The sequence below is a fragment of the Cynocephalus volans genome, chromosome 17 (genome assembly GCF_027409185.1).
Source record: "Cynocephalus volans isolate mCynVol1 chromosome 17, mCynVol1.pri, whole genome shotgun sequence".
Classification (NCBI taxonomy): domain Eukaryota; kingdom Metazoa; phylum Chordata; class Mammalia; order Dermoptera; family Cynocephalidae; genus Cynocephalus; species Cynocephalus volans.
Genome location: NC_084476.1, coordinates 7,408,117 through 7,423,843, shown reverse-complemented (window position 1 = coordinate 7,423,843; position 15,727 = coordinate 7,408,117). Strand labels below are relative to the sequence as shown.

General features: G+C 53.4%; 1 protein-coding gene across 1 annotated transcript in view; it reads left to right on the top strand.

Annotated features, from left to right (window-relative positions):
- ASS1 (argininosuccinate synthase 1) overlaps positions 1–14,954 on the top strand; it is a 53,124-nt gene extending 38,170 nt beyond the window's left edge. The window contains exons 13-16 of the mRNA XM_063082441.1: positions 3,454–3,585; positions 8,624–8,780; positions 12,700–12,765; positions 14,738–14,954. Coding sequence (XP_062938511.1) covers positions 3,454–3,585; positions 8,624–8,780; positions 12,700–12,765; positions 14,738–14,783 — 401 coding nt within the window. The 3' untranslated portion in view covers positions 14,784–14,954. The remainder of the gene's footprint in view (positions 1–3,453; positions 3,586–8,623; positions 8,781–12,699; positions 12,766–14,737) is intronic.
- The last annotated feature ends 773 nt before the right edge of the window (positions 14,955–15,727 follow it).

Genomic DNA, 15,727 nt, shown 5'->3' with positions numbered 1-15,727 from the left:
GGGAAGTGATGCTGTGGCCTAGAGTGTTATAGAGGAAAAACCATCAGGATGCATAACATGCTGGGACAACAACATGTCTGGCCACTTCCCTTCCAAGCAGGTCTCAGAGGAAGTTACAATGTACGAGCAGCAGGAACTTACAACCATCTTGTTTTCACACAGGTGCCTGGGGCGCAGAGAGGGGGGCTGACATGGGCCAAGGTCGCACAGCAAAGCCAAGCTGGGCACTTCTTACAGGTGTAAGTTGCGGGACTTCTGGTTCCCAGCCCCAGCCCTGCAAATACAGCTTGGACTGTGCCCCACACCTGGCCCAACTGAGGACAGAAAAGCAGGAAGGCAGTCTGGGTCGCCAAGAGTTGAAATGAGGAGGGCTCCAATGACTGGCCTGCCTGGGATGGCGCTGTTGTGACTGTGTGGCCAGTATAAGGACAGGCTTTGCGAGTTTCTGGGTTTTTTCAAAATGTAGCAAAACTAATTATTAGGAGGCCTGTTTCCAACCCAGTAAGTATTGAGCTCCTAGTTTGTGCCAGGATGAGACGGCCAGCAAGCCTTTGTTGGTACCTTGCTGCTGGTGGCTCTTGGGAAATCACTTTATTCTTGGTGATAAATCTGGGATATTTCAAATTTTGCACCTGGAACACTATCATCTCCACCACTTTGGAGGCAGATATTTCTAGTCATTCTGCATATCTGTCTTTCTAAACAGACTGCTGAACCATTAGGCCTTTTTCAGTGGCTCACGGCCATTAGGAGCCACTTGTTTGGGGAACCATAGTGCCCCCCATGCTGAGTGCTTGTGCCCCCTGTTCCCAGACTGTTGGCTATGGTTTAGCTGAGCCCTCCCATCTGTCTCTACCTCCTCAGCCTCTTTACTCCTTTCTGAGCTACAGCTCCGAGCTGCTCTGCAGAAACGGATGGTGGAGCCTGTTTGAACTATATTTACAGAGTGGTGAGGCCAAGCGAGGGCCTGGGGAGCTCCCCAGGGCTTGCGGGCCGGGGCCTTCTGCTAAACTTGGGGATGCTGGTGAGGCTGCTTTCCCCTCAAAGGTTACAGCTAGACTGGCCGAAAGCCACAGCCCCCAGAAGTAATGGTTCGTGATAATCATATTAGTATCTGGTCTATGTGTGGGGCTTTTACACGCATGTCACCTGAGACCAGGATATCAGGGGTTTACAGATGAGAGAACTAAGCCTCAGAGAGGTCCTCTTCTGCTCGGGAACACCTTGGAGCCACAGTAAAAGCCCAGGCTTTTTCTCTGCAGCAACAGCCAGCACCTCAGATATGGGTGTTTCCTTCATGTGCTGGTGAGCACTTGATTACTTTGCCAAAGGCCCTGAGAGGCAACCTGGAGCCGAGAAGGGGGACCCAGATGCTAGTCCCATTCTCGCTCTAGTTGGCTGGGTGACCTTGGGCAAGTCATTCCCCTCTGCAGGTTTCAGTCTTCTCATCTGTAGAGTTGGCATTTGGGACCAGATTGGTGATTTAAGGATGGCTGGGTGGAACTCCGGGTTTGCAGAGGGGCCTCCGTTCCCCCCAGCAGTGCCTCGGCCATCTCTTCTATATGCTGGGCTTCTGCCCAAGACTGTGTTTGAATATTAGTTTTGCATCTAAAAGCAAGTAGCCCATGGCACCAGGTTGATCCTAAAGGACCTTTCGTGCAAGCTCCGACGTTTCTGTGGTCCCCAGACTTAAAGATCAGAGACTGGAGGAGCTCTCAGAGGAGGAGGCTTCTGGTCAGTGACATGAGGGCTCACCTGACTCAACCTTCCCCGTGCCCCCTTTGGACTCCAGAGTTGAAAACAGTCTCCTTTCTGCTTTAGTTTTGTTTCTTAAAGCATTCTTTAAATTGTGGTAAAATACACATAACATAAAACTTACCATTTTTACAACTTGTAAGGGTCCAGCTCAGTGGCATTAAACACACACACAGCATTGTGCAGCCGTCACCATCGTCCATCCACAGAGCTTTTCAAGACTGGAACTCTGTCCCCATGAGACACTCACTCCCCATCCCCCTCTTCCAGCCCCTGGGAACCACCTTTCCACTTTCTGTCTCTGATTTTGGCGGCTCTAGGTCCCTCATGTAAGTGGGCTCATACAGTGTTTGACCTTTTGTGTCCTCAGGGTTCATCTATGTTGTAGAATGTGTCAGAATTTCCTTCCTTTTTAAGGCTGCATAATGTTTCATTGTATGAAGACTACATTTTGTTTAACCATTTCTCTGCCAATGGACACCTGTGTGCTTCCACCTTTTGGCTGTTGTGAATAATGCTGCTGTGAAAATGGGTGTATAAATCCTTTCTGGTTTTTTTAAAGCAGCCAGTGTGAAAAAACTATGGTGGTAAATTTTCAGGATAACAGAAAACTTGCCCCTTTAGTGCTGTAACATTATATGGGGGGAAGAAAGGACACTTTGGGGGTAGAATTTGTGGGGACAGGACAGCTATTGCTCCTCCTCCATCTGGACAGTGGATGCAGGGCAGGTTGGCCCAAGGCCAGCTCCATGGACTTCATGTGAGAGGCCACACTGCTGGAGCAAGTGGGGGCCCGGGCCGAGTGACACAGGCAATACTACTTCCTGGCGCCTCATAGTCCTCAAATGTAGCATGGCCCTTCTGAGCAGACCTTCCTCTGGTACCAAGCTTAGCCCAGGACCAGGTGCCTCTGAGTCACTTTGGAGAGTGTCTGGTCCAGGCAGGTTCTTTTGCAAATGGAGGAACTGGGCCTGAAGAGACAGGAGGTGACTTGAGCGAGACCCTCTCCCCCTGACCTTCCAGGTTTAGGCCTCCACGGCCAGCTGATCCACAGGGCAGCAGACAGCACTGCTCAGGGACCTGAGGCCTGGATTCAGTTTCCAGCGCCACCTTGGGCAAGTCCCTTCTCCCGGGCTTAGTTTCCCCATCTGTACAGTGGGGTCAGGCTGGGTCATTGCTCAAGCCCTCTGCCATCCCAGTGGTCTTTGGAGAGACATGGCTGCCGGGGTGGGGGGGGCCACCAGCTGAGGGCAGCATGTGTGTTCACATGTTACATGTATGTGCACAGGCGCCCCCACCCCTGGCTCCCTGGTGGAAGGGAGGAAGGGATATCTGGGGCCCTGGGCTCCACCATAGTCGGTTTAATTACAGGTTTTCAGCTGCGGGCCGGTGGGCATGCATTGGGAAGGGGGGAAGCTGCTCCGAAACCCTGTCATTTTCCAGCGTCTGAGGGCCTCTTCAAAGGGGGGCATCTAGACATTTTCTCCACAAGCCGCAGAGTGGACTGTCGTGGCCCCAGCATGAACATAATGACAGATGCATTTTGCAGCAAGCTGGGAGTGAATGGGTCCAACCGGCTTGTCTCCTGTCAGACGAGTCATTATTATTATTTTTTTTTTTTTGTCATTTGCTGACAGTTTGGGTTTCATGCGTTTCTCTCTTTTTTCTCCTCTTCCCCCTGCCTGGAAAAATGGCTAGGTATCTACGAGACCCCAGCAGGGACCATCCTTTACCACGCTCATTTAGACATCGAGGCCTTCACCATGGATCGGGAAGTACGCAAAATCAAACAAGGGCTGGGCTTGAAGTTCGCGGAGCTGGTGTACACTGGTGCGTGAGGCTCCCCAGCTCCCCGCCCCGGAGCTCCAAATGCCCCCAGGCTCCCAGGCCAGCCATCCGCTCACATCCACAACACCTTCTTCCAGTCCCACCCACCACTGCCATCCCTTCTGTGAGACCCTGAATGATACAGGCTGGAAGCAGGGGAGGGAGCGCAGGGGGAAAGGGATGAGGAGGGGATGCTGGGGGCTGCTTGTTCATGGGGTCTCAAGGGAGATGCGCCAGCCTGCCAAGGTGTCCGGCCGCCTCTGCCACCTGCAAATTGCATGACTCCAGCAAGGCCAGGGAAGTATCACACATCATCACTCCAACAGTCGACCTTTATCCAGCATGTGCCTGGTGCTGGCACTGCATGGGGACATGCACCATCCCATGGGGTCCTCCTGAATTTCCTAGGAGGTCTGCAGTTCATTTTACAGATGAGGAAACCAAGGCTCAGAGGGGGAAGGAGTTTGTACAAATTGACACAACTGGAAGTGGCCGAGCTTAGTTTGACCCTAAGTCAGGCTGTCTCCAGGCAGAACCTGGAACTCCTACGTGGACCAAGAACTCAGCCCCCGGCCTGAGCATGAAACCCCTGGGGTGGCACAGGTCCTGAGCCCTGCCACATGCCCAGCCCAGGGTGAAACAATCAGTGGGGGGCGACATCAGCAACTGGTGTGGGTGGGTCCCCGATTTACAGGTGAGGAGACCGAGTTCCCTGTTGTCCAGGCATCCTGACTCCAAATTCAACCCTCGTGTTGTATAACATGAGTCTCCAAACTATAGTCTCTAGGCCAAATCTAGCCTGTCGCCTGTTTTTGTTCAGCCTGTATGCTAAGAATAGTTTTTACATTTTTAAACAGTTGGGAGAAAAAAGTTCTTTTGAATACTATTTCATGACTTGAAAACTAGATTAAATTCAGATTTCGGTGTCCGTAGACAGTTTTGTTGGGTACAGCCGCATTCACTCACTTCTGTGTTATCTGGGCTGCTTCTGAGCTACAAGCGCGCAGAGTTCAGCAGTTTTGAGAGACCCCTGTGGGTCACAGGGCCTGAAATAGTGACTATCTTGGCCCTTTAGAGAAAACGTTTTCCACCCCTGCTCTGTAGCATATGCGTATCCCTAACTTGGGGAATCACATCAAACGGCCCCTCTGAAGTTCTGTGACGACAGACTGTTGCCTGAGACCAATCGTGACACCCTTGGGAACCTGGACGTCAGGGAACAGGCAGAGTTAGTATTAGCAGTAGCTACCTGCGGAAGCTGTCCCCCTCTGCCTCGTCCACCCCTCTGCTCCGAGGTCGTTTCCTTTTAAGCCTCGAATCGCTGTAACTCAGGATTTCAGGAGGGCTTGGTGGGTGTTGGCTGGCGTGGTTTCTCTCTGCCATTGTTTCCAGCAGCTTTGAAGCCCAGTCCCCCCTTCTCAGGTACAGACAGGTGCTTAAATACCATTGTCTCCCGCGGGCTCCCACACGGCGGGACTTCACTGCTGAGAGGTGGGAGCACCTGGCCTGGGCCGCTCGGAGCGGCCGTGGAGGCCGAGCAAAGGCAGTGGGCGGCCGTCCCCCTCCCACGGTGGCGACAGCTGCCTCTTCCCCTGCTCTCAGCGGGGCACCTGACTGGTGTTACCTAATCGCAGCTTCACAGAGGTGAAGAAACTGAGGCCCAGGCAGGTGAACAGATACTACAAGGATTCACGGTGGCTTTGAGCCCAGGACAGGCTGGCTTCAGAGGCCAAGTTCTCGGCCCCTCCAGTAGATACCAGGGGAACCGTCAGCAAAGGGTGATCAAGAGGTACAGCGGCTCAGACAGGGTGCCCTGGGTGTCGGGGCACAGCGTGAGCCCTGGCTGTGGGCACGGAGCCTCCACACCAGACGGCCTGGGGCGAGTCCCTCCTCCGTCAGCCAGCCACGAGCCCTCTAAATCCCAAAATGAGGTTTAGTGATTAGGAGATTAAAAGGAAACAAAATCTCAGAGTGGAGGAGAGAGGGGACGAGGTGGGGGAAGTAGAGGCTTATCCTAGGTAGTTACTGCTAATATTAACTTGGCCCAGGTCCTCTGACGTCAGGGTTGGCCTCAGATAGCAGCCTGTCCCCGCAACAGTGCAGAGGGGCTGTTTGATGTGATTTCTCAGGTGAGTGTTATAGACCAGGGGTTAGCTTGAGCATGTCACTTAACCTCCCTATGCCTCAGTTTTCCCATCTGAAGGGTGGGGATAATAATTCCACCTGTCCCGTAGTGAGGACTAAATGCACAAGTGTTTGTAAAGCCCCTGGTACCTGGCATGGAAGAGCCTATTCCAGTGTGTTTTCAATAACTACAAACACCGGGCATGACTTTCAAGTGTGGAAGCAGGAAACGGGGGTCCTTGCCTCTGGCTGGGTTTATGGTCTTGGGTAAGTGTGTCTCCTCTCTGAGCCTCAGTTTCCTCTCCTGTAAAATAAAGGGCACAAGGCTTAGGCATGCCAGGGTCTCTTCCCAGTCCCATCTAGCTCGTTGAGCATAGAGCCCACCACCCTGCTGTAGCGCTTGGCTTCCTTAGAGCTCTTGTGGTCTAAGGGCAGAGATGGGGGCACAGGGGCACTCCCACCCCAGCCCCACTCCTAGATGCCCTGGCTTCTGTGCCCGCTGTCCCCCTGCATCTGTGTGTCTGTGTCTGGCTCTCTATCTCCTTCTCACATTCTCAAATTTCCTGGTCTGGCCATATAGGGTCCTAACAGACTCCCTGTCTCCAAGAGCGGATTCCAGAGTAAGCCTGGCAGAACCCCAGCTTCAGGGCCCTGGAGGGGCCCAATGGAGCATCTAATTTAGAGGGCATAGCTCCCCTACTCTCCTTGCCTCAGTTTCTATAGCACTAAAATGGGTATAAAGCACAACTTACACAGAAAGTTGCCCCAGTTGTAAAGGGTCATGCGTGTAGAGTGCTTGGCCGGGCCTAGCAGCATGTGAGGAGGAAGGGAGGCCTTTCATGCAGCTGGAGCCAGGCTCCCTTTCCCCCACCCCAGGTTGGGTCTGCTGGGAAAAGAAACCTGAGCTGAAGACCCCCATAGGGTGGGTGCAGGAGATCCTGTGATAAAGCCCAAGCCAGATCTCTGTCCTCCCTGTCTCTGGCTCCATCTCCCTCCTGTCTTCCAGACTGGCAACTTAGTGGGCTAATTATCCAGACTCATTACCCTGATCAGAAACATGACCAATTCCAGAATGTAGGGCATGAGAGGGAAGGGGGTGGGGAGGACATCAGTGTCCCCTTCCATGAGGGTCTCATGGTGTGTTGGAAAAAGCCCTGGGCTAGAGTTAGGAGCGCTCCATCAAACCTGGGCTCTTGCACGATCTTGCTGTGTGGCTTTGGGCAGGCTCTTTCCCTCTCTGGGCCTCTGTCTCCCTGTATGCAGTGAGGGTCGGCAGAGGTCCTGGTGTTCAAACTGCAAACGCAGAACGCTCGGTGCTCCACGTGCATTTTCTTGTGAACCTACACAACCCCCAGAGAGTGGTTAGTAATATTATCTCATTGTACAAACAAGAAAACTGAGGTACAGGGAGGTTACATCGCTTGTCAAGGTAGGGCTGGGATGTGACTCTAATGGCAGGACACTGGGGAGCAAGGACCCAACCTCTTCTGTCCCTGCCTGGCTCTCCCCAACCTCTGCAAGGCACAGGACTCCATTCCAGAGAAACCTGTCCCCTTTCCCACGGAGAGCCTCAGCAGGTGCCCCTGGAGGCCTAGGCCTCTAACAATAGCCACAGACCCTGGGCTGACCCAGCCCTTTATCAGGGCAGGAGATCATGCACCATCTGGCCTCGCAGCTGCCCAGGTGGGCTCACCTTCCCAGCTCCATTTCAGGGAAACTCTACGCCTCGCACCGTCCCTCCCCCAACCCTGCCTGTGGCCTGCCTGCCTCTGCCTAGGCCCCGGCCCCCCTCAGCAGAGACTAAAGAAGAGGCTGCTGTCTACAGGTCTGAGCCTGCTGGGGCCTTCAGGGGTATACAGGGATGGAGCACCCACCCCTCCCTGGCCTTCTGGGCTCTGGGGGACAGGGAAGGCGGGAGGAGAAAGGTAGCCCATTTCTTGGGTCGATCCCACCCCCACCTACAAATGGAGAGAAAAGCTCCAAGATTATCATAGGAAGCAGAGTTGTCACAAGTTGGGCCCATGGAGGTCAAATCCATGCACCCCACTTCCAGCCTGTGTGATTTGGGGGAAGTTTCTCAACTTCTCTGAGCCTTGCTTCCGTACCCCAAAAGGGAAGAGGCTAGGAAAGATTTTCTCATGGGCTATTTATGAAGATTCAAAGAGCTGGTCCAGGTGAGCCCAGTGCCTGTGCTTGTGTATGTGAACAGATTCCATGTGCATATGAAAATATTAGCAGTGTGCAGAAAACGGTTCACTGATTTCCAAGAGGCATGCCCATCCTGAGGGGTGGGCTCTTCCCAGGACTCCAGTTCACAGCAGCCCCTAAGTCTAGTGCTGGGGGGAAGGGGGCTCCACATGCAGAACTGCTGTGTCATCCCCACTCAGCAGAGGGGGAAACAGAGGCACAGAGGAGTGAAGGCAATGCTCACCCCTGGTCTGGGCACCCCCATCACTCAGCACCAGGTGGCATATGCCTCTGAATCTTGTCTGAGGTCCCCTTATGAATCTTGTTGGAGCCCCGTGCAGGCCAGGGATGGGGACCCTTCACCACTGTGTCCCCAGTGGCCTGTGCCATTCCCTGAATGTCTGAGCATGAAGCAGTGGGTCACTCCCCTCCTCCTGCCCCTTTGGACGTGACTGCATTTCAGGGACAAGGAGGTCATCTCTTTGCCCACAGGTCCTTTGCAAGGTGGCAAGACAGGGGTATATGGGCATGTTCCTCGACTTGGTCATTTACAAGTGCATGTTGTGTCAGGACTCATGACTGGACAAGGAGACCCAGGCCTGCCCTCCCAGAGTCCCTATGGGAAGGCAGTCAGCTCTGCCACAGTGGGGTGAGTCACGGGGCACCCTTCCTGTGCCCCAGTGCCCCGCGCCCTGGCCCGAGGCAGACAGCACAGTGTTTTCCTCCGCAGGTTTCTGGCACAGCCCCGAGTGTGAATTTGTCCGCCACTGCATCGCCAAGTCCCAGGAGCGGGTGGAAGGGAAAGTACAGGTGTCCGTCTTCAAGGGCCAGGTGTACATCCTCGCCCGGGAGTCCCCGCTGTCCCTCTACAATGAGGAGTTGGTGAGGTAGGTGTCCCCGTGCCTCATCCTTCCCCCAGCTGGGCACAGAGGCTCACGTCTCCCGTCTCTTCTGAGTGGCTTTCTCAGCAAATCTGTGCCTGAGCACAAGTCAAGTGCTGTTCAGAGCTCAGAGACAGGCGTGAAGATGACCAGCGTCATCTGTGCCCACGTGGGATGACAGGCTAGTGAGGGAGAAAGGCATCCATTGAGTGGTCAGCAGAATGTAGAAATAGAAAAGACGGTGACAGGCTGTGAGGAAGGACAGGATACCATGGTTGGGTATAATAATGGGTGTGGAGAAGCTTCCTGGCCCTTTAAGTTACAGCAGGAGGAGTTGACCAGGTGGGGAGGGGGCGGGAGAGTTTCCAGCAATGCTGGTCGCCTGCAGAGGTTCAGCCCTGGAAGAGTAAGAACACGGGGTGGCGGGGGGTGCTGAAGCCAGATCTTAAAGGGAAGGAGGAGAGATCTGCATTTTTAGAGGATCCTTCTGGCTGCTCTGGAGAGTGGATTCAAGCAGGGTTGGAGCTGGCAGAGGTGGAGGCGAGAGGACCCATGGGAAACGCTGGCAGCTGGGACCAGGCTGATGGTTCTGGGACTACAGAGAAGCAGACGAATTTAACAGATAACTTAGGAGGTGGGATTGAAAGGGCTCGGATGTGGAGGGAAATGGAAGGGTCCAGAATCACCCTGGTTTTGAGGGGGCCATGAGCAGCTGGGTTCATGTTGGTGGCGGTCACTGAGTTGAGGGAACATTCTTCAGGATCATGCATTTGGATTCAGATACTGTGAGGATGGGTTCTCTCTGAGATAGCCCAAGAGAACAATCTAGTCGGCCAGTGGGCACATGAGTCTAGAAGTGAGGAGAACGCTGAGATGAAGACATCGGGGAGTCGTGGGCATTTCGATCTTCTCTGAAGTCATGGCCACGAGGAGACTGCCTAGGGGAGAGAAGAGGGACAGATGCAACCTCGAGGAGCTTCCCCGTGAAGGGCCAGGCAGAGGGCAGCTGAGAAGGAACGCCTGGAGGGCCAGGAGAGCCCTGTGCATCCTGAATGACAGTGGCCTGCACCCAGGAGCCAGGCGTCACCTCTGGAGGTCACCTGACCCAATAAGAAGTGGGGGCAGAGCCCTGTGGGCCAAACAGCCCCACCTGCCCTAGGTTCCCCCAGGCCTGGCTTAGCTCAGGCTGAGGCTGGCTATCCCCTCCTGGAGGCCAGTCGGGAATTAAGTACGAGTTTTGTTTGGCAGTCAATATTATTTTTTTCTTTCCCTTCTCTTTGCCATGTTGAGTTTCTCCCCCCTTCAATCTTTCTAAACACTTTATAAGCCATAAATATAACCGAATCAGTTTAGATCAGTCGGGGTAAATGTCAAATTATCTTCTCTCTTTCTCTCTCTGGCTCTTTCTTCCCTCCCCCTCCAAATCAACAGCCTCTAATAATCTGTCCAACCCTTCATTAAGCCTTACAGTCTCACTCAGGGAGATTAAATGAATAAAGTAAAAAGGGAAAGGGGAAAAAAAGAGAGAAAAGCAGGAGCATTTATTCTCACTGTGTCTCCGACCATTTCCCTTTTCTTTCTGATTTCTACATCGCTGACTTGAAAGCCCTTGAGTGACAGCGTCACAGGGACCAGCGAGGAAGCTGCGAGAGGTAGCAGAACTGGAAATGCCGCGGCACAGTAGGTAGAAAGTAACGTAATTATAGAGCAGGTCAGAGCCACTCGAATGAGCAAAAATAAAAGCACAGAGGTTTTCTGGAGACCATCAGGGGAGGTAAAAAAAAAAAAAAAAAAAAATCATTGTAAACTCTTTTTCCACCTCCCCACTTCCAATCCCAAACCACAATTTTAAAAAGAGGTTTCTCAGTTCCTGAGAAAACTCTGCAGCCTCGTGGAACACGTCGGTTCCCAGACATGGGCCCTCTTTGCAGGGACTGCTGGGCGGTCTGGAAGGGCCTGTCTTGGGGAAGGGGATGAGAGAGTTTGTTTTGGCTTGTGAGAGATGGAGGTGAAAGGACAAACGGACAGAGTGGGGGGCTCCTTGCACGCTGCCTTCTCCGTGGGCTGAGTACAGGGCCTTTCAAAAGGGGACGGGAGATTGAGACGGTGGGGGTGAGCCTGGGTTTCCAAAGCCAGATTGTGTGTTTTGGGGGGTGGGGTCGGGTTGAGCCTGTGTATCACCCCCGAGCAAGGGCTACTTAAGGGATTCAAGGAGGTTGATTGTCTAGTTTGGTCCAGCCTTTCCTAAGCACCACTTTGCACAGCAAGGGGTGCCCAGCGGAAGTCTAGGAGCTCGCTGGCTGCCTCCTGGTGGCTTTAGCGCCTGAGCCCTGAAAGGGCCACTGGAAGTGGAAAGAAGGGAGGGGTGGGGGCATGAGGGTGACTTTCACCAAGAGGTCCACCTGCCAGCTTCAAGGTCTGATGAAGGTGAGGGCCAGGGCGTGGGTGGTAGGGGGCAGAGCCCAAGTCCTAAACAAGTTGCAGGACTAGGTGGACACAGAGACCTCATTTGTTCTTGTAAAATGTTCCCAGTCCACAAAGAACCAGTCAGAGGCACAGCCTCAGGGTTTTGGAGAGTGGCAGATTACCCCCCCACCTGCCTCCTCCCCAATCTCACCTCTCTGGAGAGGGCACCTTGGGGACAGGCCATCTCCTTGTCATCGAGAACCTTGAGACTGCTTTGTCCTGAGGCTGGAGTTCTGCAGACATGAAGACAAGGAGCTGACTCAGAGCAGGACATGACAAGGGACCCCTTCCTGTGAGAGGCTCAGGGGGGTGGCCTTGTGGAGTAGGGATATCTGAGACCACAGCACCAGAGTGCTTAGCACAGTAGTAACTAGCGATGGTAATGGGTGATGGATTGTTTATGTCTGGCTCCTCTCCCCCCACCATGGGCACACTCTCCTTTCCTTCTTGCTTCCTCAGCACCTGGCACAGTGCCTGGCAGGTAGTAGGTGCTTAATAAATGCCTGAATACACAAGCAAGTGAATGAATGAATGACGTTCGTAATAGTGAGTGCTCATCATGTGCCAGGCACCAGCTCCACTGTTTCACGTGCAGCCATTAGTACCGTTGAGAGCAGCCGTGTTTCACATGGGGAGACTGGAGCTCCATGAGTGGGAATACTTGCCCTGGCTCTGTGCCCGTGGGTGGCTGAGCCAGGAAGCAAACCCAGTTGCAGGACTTGAGTGACGGCAGTTGACATGGTTGGGAAGCACGGCTAAGTGAGAAGAGCCCGAGACAGTGAAGGCTGCAGATCTGGATGACAGAAAGAAAGAGGGAAGAAAGTCAGTTCTGTTGAGGACAGTGGCAGTTGACCAGGAACCTTTCATGACAAGCTGGCACTGGGGGCCTGGTTTCAGGATGGATTAGATGGGATCCAACTGGTTGGACCCACAAGGTGAAAGGTGACTTAGTGGGCCAATCTTGCATGGGTGCTGGAGGCTGTTCCAACAAGTGCCCCCGAACCTCCTGAGCCTTTGGGCCACTGGACGTCATCAGCTATTCCTGGACACTCCTCTCTGAGCCCACCACAGCCCTGAGGACAGAGCTGGCTCGGATGTGTGTCCTCGGTTTGCAGATGGAGTGCTCTGTCTGGTGTGTAAGAGGATTTCAGGGCTAGTGCCAGCTGAGCCCGGACCTCACTGGGGCGGCAGCTCCTGGCCTCCTGCTGCTTTGTGTAGCAGGGAAGAGGCTGCTGTGTGCTCTCCTGGGGCTCTCCCGCCTCTGGCACAATGCCGGACCTAGAACAGGGCTCCCTGAGTTGGAGGAAATTGAATGAAAAGCTGAAGTGCAGGGAGGGTTTGGACCCGCATGGCGGGGCTGTGCCCTGGGCATCTGTGAGCTGTTCCTGGCCCCAGTGGCCCTTCTGCTGCAAAGACAAGGCCCAGGGTGAACTGACAAGCTTCTGCTCTCTCCTTGCAGCATGAACGTGCAGGGTGATTATGAGCCAATCGATGCCACCGGGTTCATCAACATCAACTCCCTCAGGTGAGAAGCTCTGAGCAGTGACGGGTCCTCAGGCCCAGGTGTGAGGACAGGCTCTGATGGGGCCTTGGCTGCTCTGACCCTGCCCTGCCCTAGACAGACCGCACCTTCCTGTCCACTTGCTACAGCATCCTCGGTGCCTGCTCCCATTCTTGGTGGGGCCAGAAGTCATGCTGTGACAGCCAACAGCAACAGAGGGTCCTGACCATTTGGGTACCAGGTTCCTGGGTCCTGCCCTGTGCCTCTGAAACTTACCCCCATCCCCTCCACTTTGAGCCCCTTTCCTGGGTAGCTTAGACAGGGAAATGGCCTAGAGGGGAAAGGAGCCTTCATTCATGTTGCTAAAGCCGAGCTTGAGGGCATGATACACATCATCTGATGTCACTCAGACCTGGGCTCAATCCTGGCTCTGCAGTGTGGTCTTGTTACAGGGCACATTCAGCTCCTGGCTGAGGCTCCCCAAAACTGATACAAACTCAGGTCTGGCTGCCTGTCCCCAAACAAAAATCAAACAAAAGTCAAATGTTGGTAAAAATAGAAATCAGCTTTTATTCAGGAATACAAGTGACCTGAGGAGAGATGGTAGACTACCCATCTGTCTTGCAGACCTGAAGGAGAAAGGCCAGGCTAAGGCCATCTGAAAGATTTGGTTTTACTTGAGAGTTTTTTAAAGGGACTTGAGGGAATGGAACATGGGAAACGAAAAGCAGGAGGGAGGGGGACATGCAAGGGGCCAGGTGCAGTCTTGCCAAGACTTGTCTGGTATCTGCTCCCATCCTTGTTGTTATGTCAGGGTCCTGCCTGCTGGAGGGGTGGGATCAGCATAGCTTTACTGATGTCTTCCTTGGTTTCCTAGTGTCTGGATAGTAAATGCAAGTCTGCACCTCCAGGCTGGCTGGAGAACAGCTTTACACTCATGTAAATAATGTCATCTTGCCCCATAAACAAGGTCCAAAATACCAAATAATCATGAGAAAAGAGGGAACTCAGAGAAATGCACACTAAGGAAAAAAAAAAAAAGTGTTTTTTTCAAAATAGTTTAGAGCCCATGCAGTTTTAGGTCCCAACATGGTTTCAGTCCTGCTCACTCTGCAGTCTCAGACCCCTTCTAAATTTCTGGGGGTCCCAAGTGGGGGTATTAACCATTCCTGCTTCACAGGTGCAGTGAAGGTTTGACATGAGCCTGTGAGAATCTAGCACGTGGCTCAGACTCTGGCAGGCAGGAAGAGCCCAGTGACCAGCAGCAAGTGCTCTCTGCCTGGGGCTGGTGTGCTCAATGGCAAGCACGGCCATTCGTTACCAGCAGCCACGGGTGGACTACACTGCTCCCAGGCACTCTCCTAGGTTGTCTCATTTCAACCTTACACAAATTTGCAACTCCCAGAAGCAGGCTGAGAATGGTTCAGTAACTTGCCCAGGGTCCCATAGCTAGGAAGGGGTGGAGCTGAGTTGGGAAGGCCTGTCTCTAGCTCTGGGATCTGGAAGAAGGTGGGAGTCTCTTCTCTCCCTAACGTTTTCTCCCAGAGCCAGTCCACTGTCCCTGGAGCCACCTCAGAGCCCAAGAGACATTGAATCCAGCCCGGGCCGCCTGGCCCCTGCCCCCTCCCCACAGTCACCTCCACCTCCCCCACCTCCTGCACCTTCTGTTTGTATTTTATGATTCTATAAACCCCTTTAAATGGCCCAGAACACACCGGGTTTTCATAATGGCCTCTTCATTTCTCCCATTGCTAGTTAAATGGTTTGTCTTCAACAATGACAAACAATGTTTTCCCCCTAAGATAAATTAATTACATTATCCTGATTGGAGGGCAGGAGGGGCCAGGGCAGGAGAGGGACTAGGAAAAAAGACAACTTCACATATGTCTTAACAAACAGCTGGCCCTGCCACCCCGGTTCTGCCTGAATTAATTGAACTGAGTGCATGTTGTTATTGTTAATTTACATTTTTCTTTGTTTTGAATCTGGTTTACAGGCTGAAGGAATATCATCGTCTCCAGAGCAAGGTCACCACCAAATAGACGGGCTGACAATGAGGAGCTGGGGCGTCCTCACTTTGCAGATCTCCCAAGTACAGGCGCTAATTGTTGTGATAATTCGTAATTGTGACTTGTTCTCCCTGGCTGGCAGCGTAGTGAGGCTGCCAGGCCCCAGCTTTGTTCCCTGGTCCCCTGTAGCCTGCAAAAGTGGTCACCCAAGGGAAGGGGGGGTGGTGGCTGCACTGGGGAGCTGTAAAATCACAATTTAAAAAAAGATGCATTAGTCTTTTGTTTCTTTATTTCCGTGAGTGTGTGTACAATCGTGCTTTCCTTAGCTCCACCTTTGTGTTTCCTGATTTAAGTGCTGCTGAAGGCCACCATTTGTTAGAGAATTGTTTATCTGGGAGAACTGACCCCTCTCTCCTCCAGCAAAAGTGCCCAGAGTACCCATCAGGGGCAGACCCTAGCCCAGCAGCCTGGGATTCTGTCACCAAGAGCGGCCCTGTGGTATGTGCGAGTGAAGCCTTAAGGGTATAGGTGACATGCTTGGGAGTGTGTGGGGCCCACAGCCCATTCTCTGGGGGTCTCCTTTTCCCATAGCCCACAGGGAACTCCTGGATCTGGTGACCATAACTGACCATGTGACACTTCCACACCACAGCCGAATGGCCTAAGAATGGCCTAAAGCAGCCCAAACAATGGAGGAGGAAGAACTCACAGTAAGGCAAGAAGCCTGAGCACAAGGAGAAAAGGGCAGGCACAGAATTAGCCAGCACCCTGGGTACCCGCCCAGCCTGCGGCTCCCACTAGCGCCAGTCCACAAACCAGGGACCACAGCAGCCGGGTTTGTGCCATGGCCCCACCCCCATGGTCATACCTGATTGGGCCGTGGCTGGACATCTGACCAGAGCTGGACCAATCAGAACCTCAGCCCCAGGAACTGGGCCTCTGCAGGTGGCCGGAAGTGAAGGTGAGCTGAGGCACGT